At 29.0% G+C, this 26579-nt stretch overlaps 1 protein-coding gene and 1 non-coding gene across 2 annotated transcripts in view; one reads left to right on the top strand and one right to left on the bottom strand.

Moving 5' to 3' along the window:
* Nucleotides 1–26579, top strand: part of LOC113558750 (hemicentin-1-like) — a 318777-nt gene that overhangs the window by 260222 nt on the left and 31976 nt on the right. The window contains exons 7-8 of the mRNA XM_026964278.1: nucleotides 3906–4053; nucleotides 18121–18251. Of these exons, the coding sequence (XP_026820079.1) occupies nucleotides 3906–4053; nucleotides 18121–18251 (279 nt within the window). The remainder of the gene's footprint in view (nucleotides 1–3905; nucleotides 4054–18120; nucleotides 18252–26579) is intronic.
* On the bottom strand, nucleotides 22532–22604 carry Trnav-cac. The gene has a single exon. It is a non-coding gene; the product is annotated as a tRNA-Val (tRNA).

Genomic DNA, 26579 nt, shown 5'->3' with positions numbered 1-26579 from the left:
AGCGGTGTACGAAGACAATATAATGTTATATCGTCTGAGACTTAGAAAACCACGAAATGATCGCAATGAAATCGTCAGAACCGCTCGAAAAAACCGAAACGTTTATACCGTTTTTACATCGGACGAATTACGGTGTGTCGACATTACACAGCAAGTCGATATACGAATACGTAACAACACTATAATGACATGTGCGTTACTGCAGGATAAATCGAGCACGAACCGACGAGCGCGGAGCACACGCGGTCCCGGAACGACGCCCTCGACCGAGTGTTCGCGGAAAAACCAATGCAGGCGGTCGATTTCTGCGCGGTGAAGGCACTTGTACACGGCGAATTTCAGAGAGAGTTCATAATGTTCGCACACTGCGTTGTATCATATATGGTATAATATATATATATATGTTATGTGCGCCGTACCACCGTGTAGAGCTGGTCGCCGAGTTTCCTCACATTTCGTTAAGTTACATACTCGCTATAATGTGTACGTATATTATATTATAGTAAACGATATTATTATTATTGTAATCGAAACTCGAAGAATTCGCTGAAAACGTTTTTGGCAAACCCTCGGCCGCACGAGATTACCCGCCGACGCCCCGCAGCGGCCCGACCGTCGACTACTCTTTAGCAACCGACGCACCGCCACGGCCACCGCCACTGCCACCGCCGCCCTTATACCGATCGCATTTTCCCGCGGGAATAACCGAATCTTTGACCTTTCTGCAATCCTCCGTCCGTTGGCCCGACGACGTCGACTCGTGCTCCGTCGCAAACCGTTAATGTGCTAAAACTGCGACACTTTGCACCACCGCCCCCGTATCGAGCAATTTACATATTTTAGCGACGATATAATATTATTTTATTAACGCCGCAATACATCTCGCAGGGCGGCTATTTATGCCGGTTATACCTATGCGAATAGCGCAATGGCGCATCCGAAGCTCGGCGGCCCACTGAGAAGGACGCGGAAACGGTTTAACACAGCTCTCGTACTCTCGATCTTTTCGTACGCGCATAATCATCGCGATAATATCATACCGTCGTATCGATCCGGCCAATTATCTATTTATATTTATATGCGCTAATGTCTGTGAGTCTAAGACACAGGTGTGAGGTTTTCCGTTTAGGATTTCCATTGGATATCTATATTATCTCTAGGTTGTTATTCTAACCGTCGTTGTTAAAATAAATATTATTATTATTATTCTATAGTCGTTGGCCGGCGCGATGTATAGGCAAATTCAGTACATCGGCGTGTACGTTACCTCTGGTACAGTATCCCGCTCTGTTTTCGGTTAACATAAAATTATTATGATTTAGTAATACGAGAACGTCGAGAACAATTCGTTTACGATAGGCAAATGGTAAAAAATACATGATCTTTGACTCGCGAACTCAGTTATTGAACTGTTGTTTTAGCAAGTAATGCTATTTCAACGTTTAATGAAACACAGCAGAAATAATCGACCGTCTTATTAGAATTACTCCGCATTAAATATCGATTTTATGTAATTATTTATGGTTATTGATTTATTTAGAGATAAAATCACTGTACGCAATACAAATCAATTGATATATTATTTAAATTGTTGCTGTTACGAGAAATACCTGTTATTATTTAGACATTGACAGAGGAAGACATATCTGCCATATGGTTGGTGTTGGATTAAATTATATAATTATTTAAAGTTAAAAAAGAAAAACAATTTTGAAAGTGGTTTAACATGCTATAAAACTTTTAGATTGAGTCACAACATAATGCACATACACATATTATATATTATATACGTGTGTGTCGTGTTGAATAGATGCGGGCACAGTCATGTATTTACGCTTATATATTATATTATGCTATGTGAGCACGTACAACTTAGTCTGGTCATGATGTCGGCGAAAAACCATTTACCTACAGTTTGCTTTGAATCTGTTAAACAACAATAGTTGGTTTGGAAATTCAGATTCATACCGATGATACAGTACCGTTCGGTTTTATCAAATGTTAATATCTGTGTTTAAACATACTTTTCACCACTATATTTGTCTGAAATTTAATTGAGTTTGTATGATAAATAATGTGGGTATATTTGTGTTTAGTGAACTTATTGTTCAAAGTTATTGTTTATTTTATTTTATTTGTTATCGATATGAAATGTTATAATATATAAATATATAAGTGTTTAAAATGTAACTAGTATCGAAATTAATAAACAATAACGTGAATAAAAAAAACCAAGTTATTTTCAACAAACGCCGTCCTTTTCATATGAAAACAATAGTATAAATTGAATGGCATTTACTGGAGTGTGTTTAATTTAGCATAGAATTCGTTGTTTGAAAAAGCGTATCAAAATAATTATGTACGCTGACGTTCAATATGTATTGTTGTCGCTTATGTATACCTCTAAAATTGAGGGTCTACATAAAAAACACAAATTTTAATGTATTTACTTGTTTTATACAATCTAATAAGTTTATATATTATACTAAAATACGTATGATGAATGATGTTAAAAATATAATATATATAATATAACGATGCGTTTTACGTATAAATACTAAATAGTTTCAGTGTACGTTAAAAACCCCGACCAAAACGTATAATAAATTAATATGTTATAATATTATCTCACATAAAAAGGGTATTGATTATGACTTAAACGTTTTACACGGCATTAATACGTGATTTGGTGCCATTAAAAATAATTAAGTTTTTCCTGCAAACCATGGTTTCCACTGAAATAATTGGACAAATTTCATTTTACTAATGAAAATCCATTTTATAATCCTAATTTTGAAATAAAACTTAATTCATGATTTACACAACCACCGAATAGACCGAAAATAAAACTTATGCACATGAAGGGGCAGGTAAACTGAAAGATAGAAAAGCCATCACAAATTTTTCATTTCGGTGGATTTAATTAAAGTTAAATCGATGTTATAACATGTAGTAAGAACCGCAGGACTGATCTAGATGAGACTATCTAAAGAGATTAAAAAAAAAAAAAATTAAAGTCTATTGACAACAATAGTCTAGACACCAACGAGAGACTCACTGTGGGACTTAAGGGTTTACGTGTTATAAAACATAAGATATATACATAAAATGCATTTTTAGACATGAAATAAACATGGACATAAGTCTTATACTAGGACGATAAGTATGATGTAACCTGGTACTCGAATACTTTTGTCGATACACAAAATGTACACACTCACACACACACACACGTGTAATTGTATTACTTAGCCCATAAGTCAAATCAAATTATGATAATATACATAATGTTATGATCCTTCTATGGTGAAAGAATGCAAAAACTAGTACCCCGTTATGATAAGTGCTTAAATAATGGTGGCAACTATGTTGGAAGATAGCTTAATATTTGTATATTCTAATAATTTGTTTTTTTTTAAATATACATTTTTCATTGCTCAACGGAACTTATTTTCTTGACATATCTCGTACATATTAAACTCCATAATTTTATTTTTTTCTAAACGCTACGCAATACATGTTATCGAGTCAACTAATTTATGCAAACATTATATTATACTATATCATTTGTTATAAATCAAACCAATATAAATGGTAGTTGAAAAAAAATATATTAGCGTTTTATTATTTAGATTACTATACAAAATATGATGAAAAAATATTATTATATAAATTGCAATATTTAAGCACGTTTTAGAGTCATCAAGAATTAATTACTATTCGCGATGCAATAATTGTCACGAACTATATAAATATGTGCGTGTATAATGTATCTATATTTTTTTTTAAATTTTATTTAATATATATATATATATATATTATACCTATCCAGTCTTGTTATGGTATGGTCGTACTAAATTATATTACATTTTATGTAATGTGATCTGTTTTTGTTTGTGTTTCAGCAAGATGATGTTAAAGAGAATGTTACATCTAGTGAGATGACGTTTGTGCCTACGACAGATGACAATGGAAAGTCAATAACCTGTAGAGCAGAAAATCCTCAAGTACCTAAAATGGCTCTCGAAGAAAATTTTATATTAAAAGTCGTCTGTGAGTCTTTTAACAATTTTTATAATTTTATTCACAAGCCCGCTTTATCTCATAAAATTATGTAATATGTTTACAGCATAAAAATATAATATATAAATACCATAAACAAATAATATTTTATAGAATTATATAAAATAATAACAATATTATAAACATTTTATATTATATTTTAAATGATAAAGTTTTGGTCTTAACACGTCTATTCCGGTTTTGCGCTAGTCATAATTTGATTATTATAAAATATATCATGATGTTAAAGTTGCATAACTATTATTATCATAACACACGAATTTAGATAATCATTATGACATTCTGTCAACTATGTGAGTCAAATATAATTAAATTTAAATTAAATAGTTATTTATTATTATTTCGTGCTGATGATTGTTAACAATTTTATAAAATATAATATTATAGCACAAAACAATTTAACTTCATTTTGTCGTACTCGATACTGAAGAGAATATCCATGAAATCATACGCGGCATTTTTAACATTGCAATGACATTTTATTTCTAAAATAATTATGAATTTAATGGGAATAAATATTTTGAAATTTCTTAAGTTTTTTTTTATTGGTATTTTTGAGGTGAATTCTAAATTTATAAACACGTAGAATTTGACTATTGTTACATACAATTCCATGGTATGTTTTTCAAAATTACTTGAATAATTATATAAAGCCATTTTCCTATTCGCGTATGTATTCTGTTATGTTATTTCTGTTATGTTATTTTTTTACTGTTTTAATTAAAAATTTATAGTATATACGCATTATATAAATTATACTTGTTACAATTATTCATAATAATACAATATGTCGTACACAGTGATGTATGGTCATGTATACGGATATACATTATGCTACATACGATTTGTATAAATAGAATATTAAATTAACAAACATAGGAATTATTCAAATTAACAAAAGGTTTATAACAGATAGGCAGTATAAAAATAAGACAGCTTTCTATTCTAAAATAATTTATTAGTTTAAAAAAAGTATTACATAGACCTTGGTGTTTCGTTTATTCATCCGAGTTATAATTGATAATTTAAGATATTAAAGTGATTTTTTCAAAGAAGCACGAAGGATTAAACCCTAAGGAGGATACCTTCTAAATTCCCATAGCAATAACTTATTATATATTATATTGATGTAAAACGACGTCGCTGTCAGAGTTCATATAGAGAGGAGTTTATTATATGAATAATTACCCGTTAATAAGTATTTGCACAACAAAATTAAAACGTGACCAGAATTTGAAGAAGGGTCTAAATTTATTTATACAATGTCGACCACAAAAGAGAATGAAAAATATTTATATTTGGCGAAAAGAATAAGCAAAGAAGAATGGGTTGACGAATCGTAATTTTTCAGTTATCTTTCTTAAAGTTTTAGATGAGCGCAAAAAATAAAACGGATACGTGTTCGATTATAAACCATTTAATTGAATATTGATAAAAAGTGATTGTCATTTACCAGTATACAGTGGAAAGTATATGATATTATTATGTATATACCTCTCAAATTTACATAATTTTGGGAGAGTGAAAAAAAAATCTGTCAACTCAATCGGATGTAATTATATTTTGCTGAGTTTAAACACACATTGTTTTATATCCATTCATGCCGATGCACGTAGATACACAAAACTGATAATTATTTAATACAAATATAATATTAATTATCACTCAATCATAATAATATAACAAGTGAAAATATTGTCTAATTTGCTAAAAAAAAAAAAAAACGTATATTAAATAGGTGTATATTTTAAAGTTAACTGTTGATGTACATCGGTCATACAGTATGCTGCCACGCTGGTTATAAATAAATATAAACTACCTATTATTTCTTGTGTCTGTTTAATATATTTACCTACATTAAAAGCAATTAAAATGAAGTCCACGATATTCAATTAGATAATAATTATCAGTGTTTGTCTATATGTTTCTTTGTATGACTGTAGCAAGCATACAGCAAGCGACATTCAAGAAGATAGTTTTAATATCGTATTATATAATATATATATAATATTAATAGTAATATGTATGTATAAATAATATATATATATATATAGTATAATAATAATATTAACAAAGTGAATTCCATTAACCGATATTTGGGACGTAACTGGGCTGTAAAACAATTATAATGGGACGCAAGTGGACTATGACCTATTTTTTATTATCTTTCTGATGCGGATACGACTTACCTATCAAATAAACTCTGGGTCGTTAGCACTATGAAACGATATTTTGGACATTGTCCAAAATTTTAGTGACACCAGTGTTACGTATATTTTTCTTATTGTCTGCATCTGATCTTAACCACTACTCGTATAGTAATTTTTATGGAGTAGATATCATTAAATTGTACTAAAAATAAAATTTATCAGTATGATAATTAAAAAAATAACAGTATAATACTCTACCATCGCCGTTGAATTATATAATCTATTAATGATCATTATACAAACATGATTTAAGTAAAACAGAAACAAAACAAACAAAAACGTGCTATTTACTTCGCGTATACAGTATAATATTCTTAGTACGACCGCCGTTCGCCTGTGCATATATACTACTATATAACTGCAGTAACCTTGTTTTTTCACTGTTACATTAATAGGCGTATACTAAATGAATACAGTTTCGAGGTGAATAACTTTGAAAAGTTTTTCGATTTATTATTTCCAAACGCGTATACAATATAGGTAGGGTACATAACACAGCGACGTGCCGTTATTTTATGTTTAGATTTAAACGTTCAGTTTGTTTTAAATATTTTATCGACACGAATTTATATATTTTTTAATCACCTACGTACTACATTGACTAATTCAGGATAACTCGTGGTGAACATAATTAATACGACATTTCGTTTAATCGTGATATGCAGGTACACATGTGCACTTGTCGTGTTTGTTTAGCAGAATGAATAACGTTATATCTAACTATACATACACGGATGTATGGCTACATAATATAGTATATAATATTATTTATATGTTTTAATAATACGCTATATTTTGTATTAAATTTGATTGATTATGGAATATAAAATAAAAATTATATGAGCATCATAATATGATTTTTTTTTTTTTTATCACTAACATCAATAAATTTACAATTTTTAATAAAAAAATAATATATACTATCTATATATTTTTACTGTTTATATATGATTTAATTAATAATGATTTCATAATGAAATCCCACCTGCAGTGAGACCATAATAATTTTTAGTGTTTTAAAAAATAATATACCTATATATGATAATACATTATAAATATAATAATTCAAATAAATTAATATATATATAATATTATAATATGATTTGTAACGTTATATAACTAATAGAATAGGGCTCTAAAATGTTCATGTAGATATATCTACTCTAACTACAGAAAAGAAGTTCTTTTTAGCTAGATATAATAATATGGTGCTTTAGAACATTTTAATTTAATTTTTATTTCCTCATTGATTTCAACAAAACCCAAGAAAAAGCCCATAAGTATATAAAATATATAAAATCAATGATATTTATGATTTTTAACAACTTTCCTAGAAATTTTAAATTTGTATGGTTTATTTTAACTCAGCATTTATAGTCGTATTTTTTTAAATAACAAGGGAAATTATTCCGCTGCAGTATAGTAAAGATTTCAAGTATTTTTTAAAAGTGAACTATAAAATATTTCATAATTTTTCCAATTTATTTTTAAAATAATGAAAAAAATGGAGGTTTTATATTAATATTTTGAAATCGTATGTGTTAAATTTATACAAACAAAAAAAAAAAATAATAATAAAACTCGAGAAATTTCTTTTTGGTGTAAGTATAATACAGAAGTTGAATGTACTTTGTAATTAAGTTAGTTGATTGGATAAGATGACTTGTTGAATTTGAATTCACGAGATAATTGCTTACGAAAAAAATTGCACACTCACTCAGATTCTATTTGTAAGAATCTTTGAACATTATATTATATTCATATTACCATTACCATTACAGATGAACTAATTAAATAATATTATATAATGAAAAAAATAATTATAATAATGTACTATTGTATGCGTTGAATACACATACAAAAATAATGGCATCCATTAGGAAAATAGTATTAGGTATAAAATATATGTTCGTGGTATAGTTTAAATATTTTGTAAATTTTATTGTATAATAATAATAATAATAATAATAATAATTAAATACACAATCACAACAAGTTTCAAGTCCAAATAAATAACAATTTTTAAATCGTTTTATTATAAAAATTAGACTCATTATTTTTCGTATAAAAGCCCTATTTAATTAACTATTAAATATTGAAAAAAATAAATAATAAAAACAAGAAGTGTCAGTTCAGCGTGGCTTCTTCTAGCAAAAATTCACTGTCACCTTAATTTAGCATATATTCTTATTCCTTATTTTACTCCAGGGTAAAGATTGTATATTTCTTTAAAAAAAATAAGTATTATATAAAAAAATCGAGATACTCCTAAAAAATTAATTAGTCTTAACACAATATTTTTATAAATTATCTATTCAGGAAAACTTATAAGACATATTTTATTACATTTTCAAGCCATATGTATTAGAAATAAAAAATATTAAAAAAAAAATAACTTTTAATATTCAAGATCTTAACATAATATTTTATTATTTCAAATTATATTTAAAAAATAATATCGATTTACGCCCATGTTTTATTTGTTAATTTAGTATAGCAAAAAAAAAAACACATTCGTATTAGTCAAAATGTAATATAATTTAAGCTTTTTAATCATTAACGTTTGTATCAATATTTATATAAAATAACTAAAAATAGTAAAAATTTAAATTAAATTTTATGTAGCTTGAAAAAAGCAAAAATATTTTAAAAAGTGTTTCTAGAGAATATCAATATTTATTTATGCAGATGATAATAATATAATGTATTTTTTTACAATTATTCATTATTGAAGTACAACGAAATAATGTAATCTATCGTGTAAGCAATATTTTTATAATTATTATGAAAAACATGATACATTTTACGCCCACCAATCTAAATCAAATTTCTCTACCAGAAATCACTTTTGAAGTTAATGATTGGAGAATTTTTTCTACTGTAAAAAATTTCTTCTGACTCAAAAAAAAGATACATTTTATTCATAATCCGATAAAAAATCTGAAATAATTGTAATTATTCATTAAGATTATTCTTAAAGGTATGAATACAATCAAAAATATCTTGTGCCAAAATATTTCTTTCTATTGTAATTTGATTGATCTTACCTGATAATATTTTATCACTCAAATTAGAAAAATAATATATTCGTGCAAATAATAAAAAAAAAAAATTAAAATGGTATTTTTCTAGATCGCATTGTAATTAAACACGTTTTTATAATTAATGCATCTTTCTGAGATACTTAGTATGCTAGCATTAAGAGCTTAGCATATTTTTACTGCTAAATTTCAGTAGTATGTTTACCGTCTTACAACAACTGTTATCGTTTATCTCGTTACTCCGGAACTAATGGCCTCGGTACGGTGTATATTGTATATTATTATTATAACTCTATATTATGGTGTTCGGAAACATTTCCGAAAAGGAACACACAACTTGCGTCAGAGAATTTTCATCGGAAAGTTTTGTACCGTTCAACAGGATCGGTGTTCAACTTTAATCATTTATAAATTCTCGATAGGTTCGTTTTCATGAAGATTTTAATTTTCACTCAAACCTACCGATTATCCCGTGAAAAGTGTTGCGGATTTACCTGACCTCTTAGAGTTTAGACATAAATCAAAAAAATAAAACGTCTCAATCGAAACAAAATTGATAGAATATGCCCATCGTGCTGTAGTTTCGGGGGGTAGTGTTGTAATGAAAGTCGAGTCTTATATATTAACGTCTTGCATGACGCAAACGCCAGTCATGTCGTAGACACTCGTGTGCTGACAGATGATTAACCACAAGTCGACCTGCTAAGTGCTTTTTTTCAGTTTTTTACGCATTTATTAGTATATTATTCAGACGCGGTCTCTCCGTGCAAATCGTAGCAGTGTTAATTTTCGACTACCTAAATTTCCACTACTTGTCACTACACCGGTCCATCATCGCGCCACTCTAATACGATACAAATAAATAAATAAAATACAATACAGTGGACTTACACCGTAAACAGACTTAACATTGGGATGCCGTACTTAGCGTGGCCTCGTCATTAGCACACACGCGATCGTTTGTCCGGCGTGCTGTGATGTTATATGCACACCGTTATTATATCATCTATCTATCTTAGACGTAATAATGTGAAAATGTCTATAGTTTATATTATTTTACAAGACAGATATCGCGATAGTAATAACATCGTACGCGTCGACACTTAAAAATCCGAACGACGTACTTTTATTACCATAGATGTGAGGGTTATACGACGCCTGTGCATTATTATAATATATGTGCGCGTCACGCGTTATAATAATATATGATAATGTAACATTGTAACCGGATATACAATGCATCGCCGACCGTCGGAATTATTGTATACTACCTATTATTATAATAGCCGGTGGCACGGATACGATATTTTTGGATAGGGCGGAAGAGTTTATATTTTGTTTATAACTTGTGAATAATTAAAACACACAATTTATCGATAACGTTCTTATTTGATGTTGCTCGTTACGACTTCGACTTTGATGTATGTGGGTTTTTTTTTTGTTTTTCATCGTTTTTCTTTTTTTTAATGTAAAAACAACCGACGTTTATTTGATTTTCTATACATTGACGACGATATTATTGTTTGATATGTATAAATATACGAATAAAATATATTGATTTCAAAATAATTTGTGCATTTAATTAGTATACATACTAAGTAAAATAAATAAATTATTGGCTGTGCAGTGATTTCGTCTGGCATATTGATCTGGAAATAAAATACGCATTATGACAAAAACTGGGGAAACACTCGCGATGATATCTGGAAAACGGAGATCCGTTTTGAGTTGTCTACTAAGTGTATATATGTGTGGATAAGCGATAATAACTAATAAGGTGCTATATCATGATACGAGAATACGGTGGTACTTATCGCAAACACAAAATGTTTGAGTGATATAACATATTATAACCGTAATGGTTCATGAAAAAAAAAAAAAAAATTAATAACAATAATAATATTATATTATATGATTAATATGTCGCATTCGGGACGCATCGTGTGCATTTACTGTCGCACCCGGTGATCGATTGGTTCACCGTGAAAAATCGTTTAAAATAATAATAATATTCACGCGCCCGTTTTGTCCGTCGGTCGTCGAGTGTGCGCATATTGTATTATGTACACCACGTGTACTTCTTCCGATCTTCCGAGTATGAATTTATTTGTGATATATATGTACACACATGCCTATCATGTCGAACGAGTGATAAGTGCGTCGTGTACACCCGAGCGCAAAGTATTATGACGTCGATGAAGGATTTTTTTCTCGACTGCTCTCGATTTTTTCTTCTCATTTTTACTCAAAGCGAAATTTATATTTATATACCTATAATATGTATATAATAATAATAATAATAATAATATGCTCGACGTTTTCACTCAAAACTGTCACATCCGCCGACGGTAGTAATATATTATTATTATTATTACCTACCGTATTACGCTCCGCGAAAAACGCGTACACAATTTATATAATGTACAATATTATACACAATATACACTGCACTCGGGAGATTGATGGAATAACGCGATCAGTGCTTATATTATAATACGGAACAGTATACTATATAATAAAGTTGTTGTAATGTTGTGGTATCAGCGACCTTTATATTCCATTTATATATATATATATATTCATATTCATATTCTCTCTAAACCGATCCAGCGCGCTAAACTTTTCAAGTCAACACACCGCAGCAGCGAATAGCAATACCTAAATGTATTTTAAATAAGTATGAGGTTTTAAGTATTTTATGTGACTTACGAATCGAGAACGATTATCGTGTAAACGAATAGCGTTAAAAATGTTTAAAATTAATCAAACTATTATCAAGAAATCCTTGAACACAGTCACTTTCAAATTTTTCTCTCAGTCGATTATCGACCAAATTCCAGTTATTTTTCCGTTTTAAAATATTAGACGCTCAGCTCTGCGACTCACACAGCACTTCCAGCTAATTATTTTTTAAACTTTTTTCTTATTAGTAAACACACAAAGACACGCACCGATTAAATAGAAATTATTTGGTTTTCGAACTTTGAAATATGTTATAAAATTAAAGAAAATCTTCGCTATTGTATAGGTATTATAGTACAATATTCGATTTCAGTTAGTAGTTTTAAATACAGTTAAAAAAAAAGATGGGCTAATTACAATAAATGAATGCCATACAATAAATTGTACATTTACCTATGAATATCGTTATGTACATTCGGATTAACTGTAATCGCAAATAAATTTATTGTGAAACGATACAGTCACAGTGACGTTTAATATTTCATTATTTAATCTCACAGATTGGTAGACCTCACGAAGTGACAATACTTTTACTAATCAAAACGGATTCGTCGGCGGTAAATTTCACAGTGGCGTTGCGATAAAATTATACATTATAATATTATGGTGTTGCACATTGGCTACAATACCGTGTAAAATGTAGCCACCGCGTTGTCACATTCCATGTAAACGTCAACCGAATATCGTTCACTGCAGCGTGGTTTCGCCATACTACCATAGTCATTACAATATTGAGTTTTTCGAAAATAAGCCGCCCGCGACCGTCATTTATTCGGGTGATGGTGATAAACAGCTCGGGAAGACGCGATAGAGATATGCGAAGGGAAAATATAAAAGAAAAAAAACTTTAAGCACACGCAGACGAATATCGCGATAAAAACGTTCATCAATCCATTTCCCGAGGATTCGTCTCACACGAGTAAAATATATACCTAATAAAATATAACACACGCTGTTTGCACGCACTCGTTTGCATACGCACAGATATAGACTGCCGTGCTTACATTATATTATGCCCAGGACTACGTATATAGATAGATACGCTGTCGATACGTTTTTAATGACAAGATTTTCGTCTCACGCATTACTGCTCGAGCCTTCGACACGGCGTATAATGCATTAGGTAAATTATACACACCGTACATTTGTCGACGGCCATAAATTATGCACTGCTACTGCATTACCGGCGGACTATATACTACGAGTTTTAAGACTGTGATCGTGTATCTCGAAGGTGTGATTTTTAAATGTCTGCCCGTAACGAAATCGCATTTTCATTTCCATATATTATATTGCATACATAAATATAACGTGAAATAATGATACGAGCTCTTCTTGTATACTTCAGCTAGTTCAACTAACCGGTACAACGACTATAGCATTACTCGTGACATGTATTTATTGTAATATAAATTAGGAAAATTGTTGTGATGGGTGTATTTTTTTTTATAACCTTTTCAACTGTAGTCCGGATTCTACAGAATATGTTTTGTAGTCGAGATTTAATCCGCATTCAATAGAATTTCTTAACTTTGTTCTTAGGTTTTCCGAAAAAATAAACGGAAGTTTGAATGAATTATCTAGACAATAAATTAGTTAATTTTGTCTCAAATGAGCTTGAAAAAGTAAATATAGCAATGTTACAAAGACAGTATTTTCATAAATGTTTTGAATCAATATTAAAACAACGCAGGTCGGTACATTTTACGATAGGTATTCTCAGAACCCAAAATTGGGTGAATAATCCTGGAAAACTATAGTTTTAACAGGTTTACTAAAATGTTAAGAATAAAGATTACAACATCGTGATTTTTAGTTGAATTGTATACAACTAAATAACTATACATACTATTACTATATAACATAAATTATACCTCATAAAATAATAATTTTAAAATGCGATTAATGGACAACTCCATCGCATCATTTAATAATATGAATGATAGAAGAGTAAATCAATGATAATATATTAGATCGAATTATCCGATTGGAAAGTTTTTAATTATTCATCGATGATTGTAAATTTATTTAATCTCCGAAATCCGAATACATCATTCGTCTAACAAAATTTATAAACAGGTCTCCCAGTTGGTTCGCGTTTTGTTTATTTCGTCGTACTCATCATAGTGTATGATTTTTATACGAATATTGTAACACCATAAATGTTTATACTGTAGTTGTCGATGTATTTCTTTCACACTATTTTTTCGTGTTCATCACTACGCGTTGGAATATAATTATGAGTATATATTTTTGTATTCAAATAAGCTCAGTCGATCTACCTAATCTGTCTAATTTATTTTACCAATATAACGTTTATAACTATTTTACTTGGATTATTAAAATAGTTTTGTACATTTGTTAAATTTTTTTTTTAATTGAAAATTAAATATGTTTTATTTCGGACAGGCAGATATTTTTTCATACCTACCTCTTGAGATTGAACGCATTTATGCCATTGTTTCAACTTAGATCTCCATTAAATAACATTTTATACTACTACACGTTTTTTGGGTGAATACTATTTTGCAATTGGCTGTTTTAAATTTTATAGAAGCTATCAAGACCGTTTGTTCTGCATATTTATTTTAGTTTTTTAATCGTACAGAAAAAAAATGTTTATGTTTGATAACATTGTACAAAAATAAAAATTAATCAAACGTACGATCTCGCGTTATGAAAAAGGTAGGTACCATCACCGACAAGAACAGAAAGCGATTGTATTTCATATTATTTTCAAATTGTTTTTTTTTCTCTTCAAACGGTACTAATATTTTTGCTTGTTCTTACAATTACTTATTAAATATCCCCTCGACCTGATGATTTTTTAAATTCTCTCTTAGCAGAGCACATATGATTATCCTTTGTGTAAATAATAAATATACATATATTCATTCATTTTTATTTTTGTATGTTTAAATAACACATACGAAACTTTGGTGTTGAAAGTATATATATATTTTACCAAGTTTATACGACTCCATTTATTTGAAAACTATAATTAATGAGCGAGAGAACGGTATAATATATAAAAATTATACCCTTCGTTTACATTTTCATAATAAATAATTTATTATTATTATACTACTATACCCGCATTTTTTCTATTCGTAATAAATTATTATTTAATACAATTTAAAAGTTTACGTAATACGAAAAGTGCAAAACATTTTTTTTCCTTATGGACTTCAAAGTAATATTACTATACAGCCGATCCTATTAAAATATTAGGTTTAACTTTTAGGTTATAATAATATATTATATTATTATACTATATTTGAGTAGGTATCTTACTTCTTACGCGTATACATGAATATTCTTAAATTGTGTTGTAGGTTATTACCTATTACTGTACGTCTAATATTTATATATTTTTTAACGTGCCTATTTTCCGTTTCTTAAAGTCTTTGATTCGAAATTATTGTATAATCAACACGAGTTAGTTTTAAGAGTACAAAAATATGAGGCTTGAAGGTGCCGCGAATTCAACGGCTCTGGTGCATTTTAATATACTGTGCTGATGTGTTCATTACACATGGCTACACCGATCCTCTTCTTTTATACTTGAGGTCCATAAATCAACTACGGTCTCGCTGTTACGTCCTTCGAAAGTTTTTGTGGTTGTTTCTGTTGTCGTTGACTAGCGCGAATCGTCATAATTCGTACACGGTGTATCATTATAGTTGATGGTTACTATTACTAATTGTGTTGCAACCGACCTATGTCGAAAGTGGTTTATACTACTTATTAAATTTCATATTATGTGTGATATAATATTTGGTAAGACTTCGGGTGTTTACTTATTATAAAATATATCTTACAAGTTCCGATAATCACGAGCTCATTGCAATTTCTTAAACAATAAAAACATAAAATAAGTATTATATTACATAAGCCTTATCTGATAACTGTCGTCGCATAATTTATTCTTTTTTTTTTTGTTATTATTATTTATTGAGTTTTACTATTAGGTGCAGTATAGGACACTAATTATGTAATAGAAAATATAAAAAATGCTGTTGGCTAAACGAATATGTGGACTTAGGAAATAAATAAAATATTAAAAAATAACTTTGTTGTATAAATCCATTTGCTATAAATTATAATGATTATATAAAAAAGGAAAAAATTAATCGCTAAAATAAAAATAAGCTGATGGGTATTAAAAATAGCTTTAACTAGCTTATTACAGAGATGTTGATTGTTAACAGCCGCGAGCCAGCGTTCGTTACATGACTTTTTAGATGTTTTTATTCGGATATAATTTATGAGTTATAACATTTATAACTTTATAAGGGTACATAGCTGCTAGTATGTTCCTATTGTGTTGTCGACTATTCAAATACCTGCGATGGTTACCGACTTTCTATTTTAATTACTAAAACTGTAGGTATGACACTCGTTTTATTTATTTTCTATTTCTAATTTATTTGTATTAATGCTAATAGAAAAATAATCTCCTGGTTAGGTTTTTTGGAAGTCATACAGTTAAAATGTATCATTCATATTCAGTATTATATCAAATATAGACTATTATTATAATAATAGTGCGGGGATAACTCAGCAGTCAGTATTTATTTAAAATCTATGGTGACAAATTTTCATAATTTGGAAATTAAAATAGAGTATATAGTAGGTGCTATAGTTTACTAATTAATATAGTGATCACTATAAATAATTAGTTTAAAGACATATTTTTGTAAACATTTTTTTTTTTTTTAGTTTTGTTTAACATGAAGTATATATTTTTGAAAAGCTCCATACAGTCACTATAACATCAGTTTATTATTTTTGTAGCTGAAAAATATCCTCATAATAAAGCCTGTTATTTACATCATAATATTGTAAAATGGAAATATCCATCACAAACATGTATTTCCAATAAAGTGGATTTAATGCACTGCAGTCAGTTACGGAATCATATTTCAATGCAGTAGGTAGTCAAAGGGCTAGAATACTATCGGACTGTATATTATTATATTGCACCTAGGCTTTTACGGCATACAATCAACGCATTAAATGCATGAAAGAATGATAGTGACGTAGACCAATGTTAATCAAGTATTGTAAAATAAATAGTTTTTCCATCGTAAATTATACTAATGTTAGTATCGCGCGAGCTGGGTAGGATTTCAATCATTGGGTAAATACTTATTTTTATGTAATATATTATATAATGTATACGACTGTAATATTATGTTTAATAATATAGTTGAATATAGGTGTAGTAGTCATTCTTATTTTATAATACCTTCTATATTATAATGTACTGTACGTGCAACGGTTGTTGGATATTCATTTATTATTTCTTAGTTTTTATTGGTGATATTTATCATTTTTCCATCGTAAAAAAATATTAGGTAGGACACCTTACGTCGTATTATAAGAAGATAGAGGAGACAGTAAAAAATAAATATAATATATTTACATATTTTTTTATTGTCCCCTATCGAACCCATTCCTTACCATGAGATTTAGTTAATTCCTTTTTATATGCAAATATTAAAATATAATAATTTATGGCAATGATAACAAACAGTAAATATTTTATACAATTTTTAAAGTATAACAATAATAAAAATTGATGTACGCTTAGATAACCTTCGGCAAAAGAAAGAAGGCAATTCTGTTTGTACCATGGTTCTAAAATCTCCCCGACTCCCATAAATTTTATAAAAAGCAAAAACAAAAACACTACTAAAAACGAATGATACCTATGAAATTGTCCATGAACTTACAATGTAACAACCATATAGACAAATTAATAACTATAGTATTGTACATATAGGTAAATAAACATTTTTAAAAATATGCTTAATTATCCACCGTAAAAAGTGCAATCGTAATGTTTTTTTTAAAGGTATCATCACTTGTTTAAATGTTATAAAAGGCTGTGTTATCTTTAAAAATACTTAAAAGTTCCAAAAAATCAGAATTTGAATAATATCACATTGTTATATGAGTTAATGTTAAGACGAGCGAGCTTGTAGAATATATCATTTTATTATTATATACTTATGCGCGGCACGTGATGTGTGTTTCAGTCGCTCCGATCGTTTCTCTCCGGCTTGGAAACTCGATCGACCCGAACGGCATCAAAGAGGGAGACGACGTGTACTTCGATTGTCACGTGAAAGCCAACCCGCCATCGACGAAGCTCACTTGGTATCACAATGTAAGTGTGTATACCTTATTTATACGTCAATTTGTACGCTCACGCACTTGTGTGTGTATGTGTGCTTTGCTTATTTATACTCGTATCATGGATGCATAATATACTTTATACATACTTTTCTGTATATATATATACATACATATACGTTGAATGGAGTATCGCACGAACGCAGGTATTGTTAACCGTATCGAGAAGTCGACGGTTATGTGATGAGAAGAACAGAATAAAAAAAAGTGTGGGGGGGGAGCAGATAGTTTCGAAATAAATCTCCGATTCGACGGTGTGAGAGCAAAAATAGGAGGAAGACACACACATATATAATACATGATACACGACTATATATTTATCAAATAAAATGAAAAAAAGAAAACAGATCGTTTGTAATTTTGTAGAGTAGATTCGTTTTATAATGTATACGTATATTTACGTATTTGTTCGAACTGCTTAAACACCACGCGTGTTTTATACCTATAGCCTTCTGGGAAAGCTGCAAATGCCGGACACAAATTCGCAAACGTTTTGGCGAAACCATTTTTTGACGGTCCCAATCCAATCCATTTTTTATATTCTAATTTATTATGACACGAAAAAACGGTCTCTTCTTTTTCTTATATATTTCAAATGATTACAATTTTCTGTCTTTTTTTTCTTAGCATCCTTCTATTAACACTCCTAAAATGTAATTAACTACAACGATTTGCATACGTTTACAGTGCTATCTGTTTTTTACATCAAATTAAACCAAATTAATATAATGTTATCATATAAAGCGCCGTCCCGTGAAATACTTTCAAATGTTTTTACACAAAATATAATAATTACAACAACAGACCTTCTCATTAAATTAACACACAGTTTACGCTTTTCGGATTAAACCATATCGTTAGTAGTACGATACAGATGTCTGCATCACGAACAAGTACAGTTAAACACATGACTTAATTTTACATATCATATTAAATAATACGATACACATTATGATATTAAAGGTAAATAAAAAAGTTATGAACACACTTGAACTTAAGATATTATTTAGTTTTATATTAATTTACCGTCTATTTTTACCGGATCACTTCGATATATTTATAATAATATAAATGAATGTTAGTATCCAAATAAGTATTATTTTTACATTGTTTGAAAGTTTTCTAAAAATTGTTTACAAATCTGCGATAACAATGTTGCGACATTATACACTTACATTTTATAATGATGTGTGCTATGTAAAACATAAAGATTTGTAATTAACCGCTACACCATACCGATTAAAAATGAAAAAAACGCCCAAATTACAATGTGGATAGTTGTAAATGTTATTTAGATATTACACGTCGTGTAGGTACTATAATAATGCTTAATAGTTAACGTTATCGAATGTACACCATAAAACTTTCGTGTCGAAAAAATGTTTTGTAGTACCGTGAACACAGAAATTATGTTGCAGGTATAACAGTACTGTTGTACTCATGAAGATGAAAAATACACATTATAAAAAACTGACGCATTTGACGTATTTTAAATTTTTCCTTCTTGACTCTTCCAAACTCAATCAATCATGCAATGTAAGAATGCAAAGAAACAATAACAATAACAAAATAATTTGATATTTTTCCGAGGTACATACAGTCCATATAAATATATATAACGTATGCAAATAAATACATATATATATATTTTGAATATATGTGAATTATTATGACTTTAGTTTAGTTTTTATATTATAATATCATCTAATGGTATTTTGCGTTGTTCAATATCATCATAAATTATTATCACGTTGCTTAATATTTCTCGAAAGATTGCGATGCCAACTTAGTTTACGCAAACGTTGCCACGTTCTCCATACGATGAAAACAAAAAATATACAAAAACGTCAAAATATAATAAATGTCACAGTAAGAATTAACACAGAAGTTTATGAGCCAACAATACCAAATTATTCAGAAAATTAATACCGTCCGAATTGTATTCCGAGAGGAAAAAATAGCAATTAGCTCCTGAAAATCAAAAGCAAAACTTTTTTTTTCAAATGGATGAGTAAAGGGTGGAACTTTAATGATTGCACAAAAAATAAAGTAATAATAATGATAATAAAAATCTCTAGACACTTTTAAATTGAAAAAAATTACTCAAGAACAAAAAAATAGTTTTAAAATAAATATTATTTTGACAGCAAATAATTAAAAAAAAAAAACTCAACATTATTATTATAATAAATTAGGTTTAAAAGATGGATAAAAACTCTTAAAGTTCTCACTCTCCCGTTATTCACATGGCCATTATGAATGTTCCGACTTCATCGTTAAATGAAACTTTTTACACGCGGGCTAGGTTCTTTTTAGTAATTTTTTTACACAATTTTTAACAAAAACCACCTAAAGCAGAATGTGCTCTTTAAATATTATTAGCTCTCGTAAAGATGGCGGGAAAAAGACCGAACATTTTCGCGGCAAAACATTTTCTTTGACATCCTTAAAGTGTGCAAATTCACGGGACGTTTTATCATTCTAGTCTAGAAAAAAAAGTATTTACCAGTCTTTACACTTTTAATACTCTTTATTCATAAACTGTATTTTGAAATCAGTGGTTAGTATAGTCAATTCATCAATCATCATTCATCAGTATATATATTATACGGGAGGGCTATATGAATCAGGAAAATATGTAGAAGGAAAAAAAATCTGGGATTGGTATTTTCATGGAACGGTATATCAAAGAAATGATATAGTAGAGGAATTGTATTTGCAAGGATTAATATATTTTTGGAATGATATTTTTCTAAACAGTCCTATCTAAGGAAAATATAAAACAGTAAATTAAAACACGGAACCGCATTTTTCAGGAATGGTATAAATTAGGAACTGTATAAATCGGGACGACATTTTTGAGTATATTATACACGTGGATCCGTATTAATCTAAAACTGCATTAATCGAGAAAATAAAGCATAGGACTGGATGGTATAGGACAGTTTTTTATAGGAAAATATTCACGAGGAATAGTATTAAAAAGAAATATTATTTTATAAGAAAAATACGGATGCCCGCGTCGCCACTCGCTCGCTGCGCTCACTCGGACAAAAAAAACGAAAATATCCCTCGACTTGCTGTGCAACACCACCTCATGTGGATCACTGGGTAACCACGGTATAACCATGCACATTACCCTACCACTCTTATAATTTTTCGGACAAGGGCTTAGCACTTAATAATTCCATATAAGTAAATAAGTTGTAATCTCTTTCCGTATTTTTCTTAGAATATATTATTATTTATTTTTAATACTATTCCTCGTGAATATTTTCCTATAAATAACTGTTCTGTCGCATCCAGTCCTATGATTTATTTTCTCGATTAATACGATTTTAGATTAATACGGATCTATGTGTATAATATATTCAAAAATGTCGTCCCGATTTATACAGTCCTGAGCAATATTTTCTTAATTTATACCATTCCTGAAAAATACGGTTCCGTGTTTTTAATTTACTGTTTTGTATTTTCCTGAGTTAAGACTGTTTAGAAAAATATCGTTCCAAGAATATATTAATCATTGAAAATATCGTTCCTTTATTAGACCATTCTTTTGAAATATCTTTCCCTACAAGAAATCTAGTCCGGATACTTATTTTCCTGAAAAATGCGGTTCCATATGAAAATTGTCCTCGTTTATATGCGGCCCCTATTATACGTAGTATATTATATACCTATAAATTATATATATCGTATATACTTATACATTATATATGTCGCATCCACTTAATGATCTAATCGCTCCTTTCATGAAATGTATCTATTTAGGGAAAATGACTTTTTATTACACTATATGGACAACTTTTTAACCTTTTCATTTACAAATTAATTTTATCCACATTATGTAAAATTACTATTATATACTTTTGGTATTGGGTAATAATATGATATAATTTAATAATATAATACAGCCTTAATGAAAATTAAATTACATATTACATATTTTTACACGGTTGAGAATGATGGCAACGACTATTGCACAACATTTTTTTTTTTTTAAATAGGCACATCTTGATGTCTGACATGGGCTTTTCGATTTACATGAACAAGAAGCAAAACCTTGTCCCCCTGTTATAACAGCCACAGTTTCTCTGTAAACAGTCTCCTGTAAAATTTGAATTTCTAGTGATGTTCCATTATCCAAATAATCCATTCATTTACACGTGAAATATCATCATAATTTATAATAGCTATAATGTCATATAAACATACAATTTAAAATTTAAAAAAAATTATGAGCTATAAAAATGTTTCCGCCCGGGATCGAACCGGGGACCTTGTGCGTGTGAAGCACACGTGATAACCACTACACTACGGAAACCAGATACGGTCGTAGTGAAATTGCATCGTATATAAAAACGGGTTTATTTATAATATATTAGCACAATAAGTAAGTGGTGATCGGTATTATATTAGGTAGTGTATACGACAATTATTGAACAATTAGGTACAAACAAAATTATTTTCATGTTTAATGTCCGACTATCTGTACAATGAGTGCAATGTTACTTTTGGATGAAATTATCACATTCGTTACGATACTGCTTTTTTATTTTTCTTCATTGCTTCATTTAATTTAATAAAACAAAAATAATATAAACTGCTGATGGTCTTTTACCTGTAAAAAAGTCCCATGCAGTATCAACTTTCGCAGTTTCCACAGTATTTATTTGGGAACGGGTTAGATATTTTAAAAATTATGAGCATATTGCAATATCCCGTTTTAAATTATAATATCAATGTGAGAATGTCATATAATATTATAGTACTCTATACATACGCAATAGTGAATGACAAGGGTACCTATGGGCTATAAGCTATGAAAATGATGAGCCCATTAACGTGATCATTTTTTTTTTTATAAATTGTACACAACACATATTGTCTTAGCACTTCTATAGTATCATAATATATTAATTTATAGGTATAAGGTATAGTACAATATAAAGTAGTTTTAACCCAACTCATTTAGCCCCTTTGTTTAAATCAACGCCCATATGAGCTACGGACATAATAACTCAATTGAAATATTGAATTATGACGATCTATACACCCAATAAGTACTATTATACGTCTTATACCCTGATATGATTAGGGATAAAATATCGGTATAAGTATCTATAAGAGCCTACGATGATCGGAATTTTGGTCTACCAAATAGGAATTAAAAGTTTATCTTTGTGGGTTTCAAATAGCTGTTATTTAGCTGTTATTATAACTTTATGAACCTTAAGAAAAAATCATAATATGTCGATAACCTGGGTAGGTCATGGGTACACACAGTATTCTATTTTAATTATAATAGTGTAGTTATTATGGTATTAAATAGCCAGTGTACATATTACCTATATGCCCCGTAAAATAATAAACATTAATGATTAATATTCGATTTGTTATTAATGGACTACAATGTACAGTTGACCATATGATTATATTACGCATGATTTAAGTATACAAGCAAATAAATAAATGTTGGCTATTGCAGTCTGATAGGCAGAAACACCAGTACACGTTTTATGTGAAAGTATAGTACGAGTATACATTATACCTGTTATAGGTGAGCAGGTTATTATTAACATTTTAATGGATTTCTTCTATTTTTGTGTGACTAAAATATTTAAAATTAAATAAAGTAGTAATGTAAAATTCTTAAGTTTAATTAAAACTACATACTTATATAATTATACTATTTTATTGGAAAAAATCAAAACATAATAAATTAAAAATACGCCTTTAAATTTACTATTATTTAGACGTTATAAGAAAAAAACAATAAATGTATATAGTTTGGAGGGCGTTGTTAACGAAAAAATCACATTTGATCGTTATTACAATTTGATAATTTATTAATAAATACTTAAGATCCACGTCAAAAATTGCTATATTAGAATATTAAAATAATTTATAAATAAGTCACATTTTTTACCAAAATAGAAACAGTACATTTTTTTAAACGATGATTATAAACATATATACAATAATTAGCGAAAACATTTATTTGTGTGTATCTATCTGCAACTATTCGTATACCTGCACCATAAATTAAAATAAATCAAATAAATAAACCCTGCCGTTGTATAAATAATTAGCATACAATTACACAGCATGATATAAACTAAAGAAGTGGAGGTAATTAAAATATATATTCGTACGACTAAAAAAATAAATAAATAAATATATAAATATTTATTTCCTGGACTTCAGCGATTTTTTAACAACATAGTAGTATTATATATTAATATTAATAAATACTATATACCTTATAACTTAAATATTCGTTTGCCTTTCAATCTCAATAATTAACTAGGTACCTAGAACTGAAAAAAAAAATGTAAGCTTAGCGCTTAAGTTGGTAAAAGTAGGTTCGTTCGAGCGACATAGCTGGGTTATACATCTTACTTATTTGAAAAATAATGTTTTTTCCTGCATGACGTGAATTCATTGATACGACTTTCAGATTGAAAAATGCAATTTTAAGATATTATAACATAAAAGAATTTAAGTTAACTTGAGTACCTATAATCTTTTATTTTCATGTCCAGTTAATGAAAAAATATTATAAAAATGAAATCTTTTCAAGTCTTTGATAACATATTTATATAATATATATTATAATAACCACGGAAGGAATATAGAATATTATTTTAAAAACTCTTATTATTGATTATAAATTATAAATTATAATATCTAATCAATGATTTCATTAGTAACATAAAAATAAATATTCTATGGTATTGTTCTCTGATTGGTGATTAACATGGATATTTATTTTGAATTCAAATTGATGATACAATATATATTAAGTTATATTAGCTACATTAGTTAGGTATATGACATATATGATAATAGCTGCGATAATAGTACCTAATAAATAATAAAACTAAGATAATTCATAATATTATTATATTTTTTAAATAATATTTAATGCAATTTAAAAAACCACGGAAGTCACTATACATTTATAGTGGGTTTTTTGACTGTACCTATCTTCACTGAGTAACTATGAGTAACTAGAAAATAGTAGGTAACTATGATGATTATATTTATATTCAATGATAAACAATTGGGTGACTGTGGATGTTACGATGGAAATTTTGTAATGGGCTGAACACAAAACTTTTGCTCTTTCCCTGTGTCCCTTAAAAAATAACGGCGCATATATTTTGGGCTTGAATACATGTGCAGTGTAATGAAAAAAAAATATTATTCTTTTGCGATAACTTACTAACTGCACTGCCGATTCGTGTAATATCACCATCTTTGTGTCTCACTCTCGCATGAACATTATTGTCATGTCTGATTCGTGATGGGTGAGTTATATAATACCAGTATAGTAAACATAAACCAAACATTCTATACACGTTCCGTTATTCCAGCGGGGATAATAGAACGTGAGCACTTGTGTATCGGCGGGGGTAGAACGGTAACATGTTGTGTACTATTAAATTTTGGATAACGCCAATTTTGCTGTTTTTGCTGTTTTTCTTCTTGGCTTGTACTGACTCGTTCTCTTTTGTCAGATTATTATTGTTTTTCGAAGAAAATTAAGTGGGCCAAAGAGAAAACTGTGTCGTACGCGGGTAGAGACGATGACGGTGTCGAATGCAGAGGCGTATACTTTTCAGGGGTTTTTATGACAACGGCCTGGAAAAATTCAATAACTTGCGTGTGTACTACCTACCTGAATACGTCATTTGTATAGATTACAGCTCAAAATATATAGGGTTAATCATCGAACTTATTTGTGATGATTCATACTAATAAATGCATCTATTAAAAATAAAATCCTCATTTTAGGAAATGTTGAATCTGAATGACCATATTATTTTCAATCATTTAAATGTTTACCATTTAAGCCAAAATCATTTAATTTTTAATAAACATCCTATGAAACCATAATTTTTTTTTCATTTTAAAACTACTTTTTTCTTTGTAAATTGCTAGCAGATGGACTATAAAAAATGTTGATACATTTACCAATATTTGAGTTATTAAACTTCTAAGTAACTAAAATACTAAGGATAATTTACTCATAATTGTAATACATAAAAATATATAAAATATATATTATGATATACGGTGGATTCCGCTTATTGTGGGCACCGGTTAATATGGGGATCCGCCTAACATGGTCAAAATGGTCTGGTCTCAATATAAATGTATAATAACAAGGTTAAAAAAAGCCGCGTAATATGGGCACTCGATCCGGTTAATTTGGGCAATTTTTATTTTATCATAGTGTTAGAATATACACATATGTATTTAAAAACGACTAATTTAATCGGGTTTCGTCATA

Source organism: Rhopalosiphum maidis, chromosome 4 (assembly GCF_003676215.2).
Source record: "Rhopalosiphum maidis isolate BTI-1 chromosome 4, ASM367621v3, whole genome shotgun sequence".
Taxonomy (NCBI): Eukaryota; Metazoa; Arthropoda; class Insecta; order Hemiptera; family Aphididae; genus Rhopalosiphum; species Rhopalosiphum maidis.
This window is presented reverse-complemented; position numbering and strand designations above follow the sequence as displayed.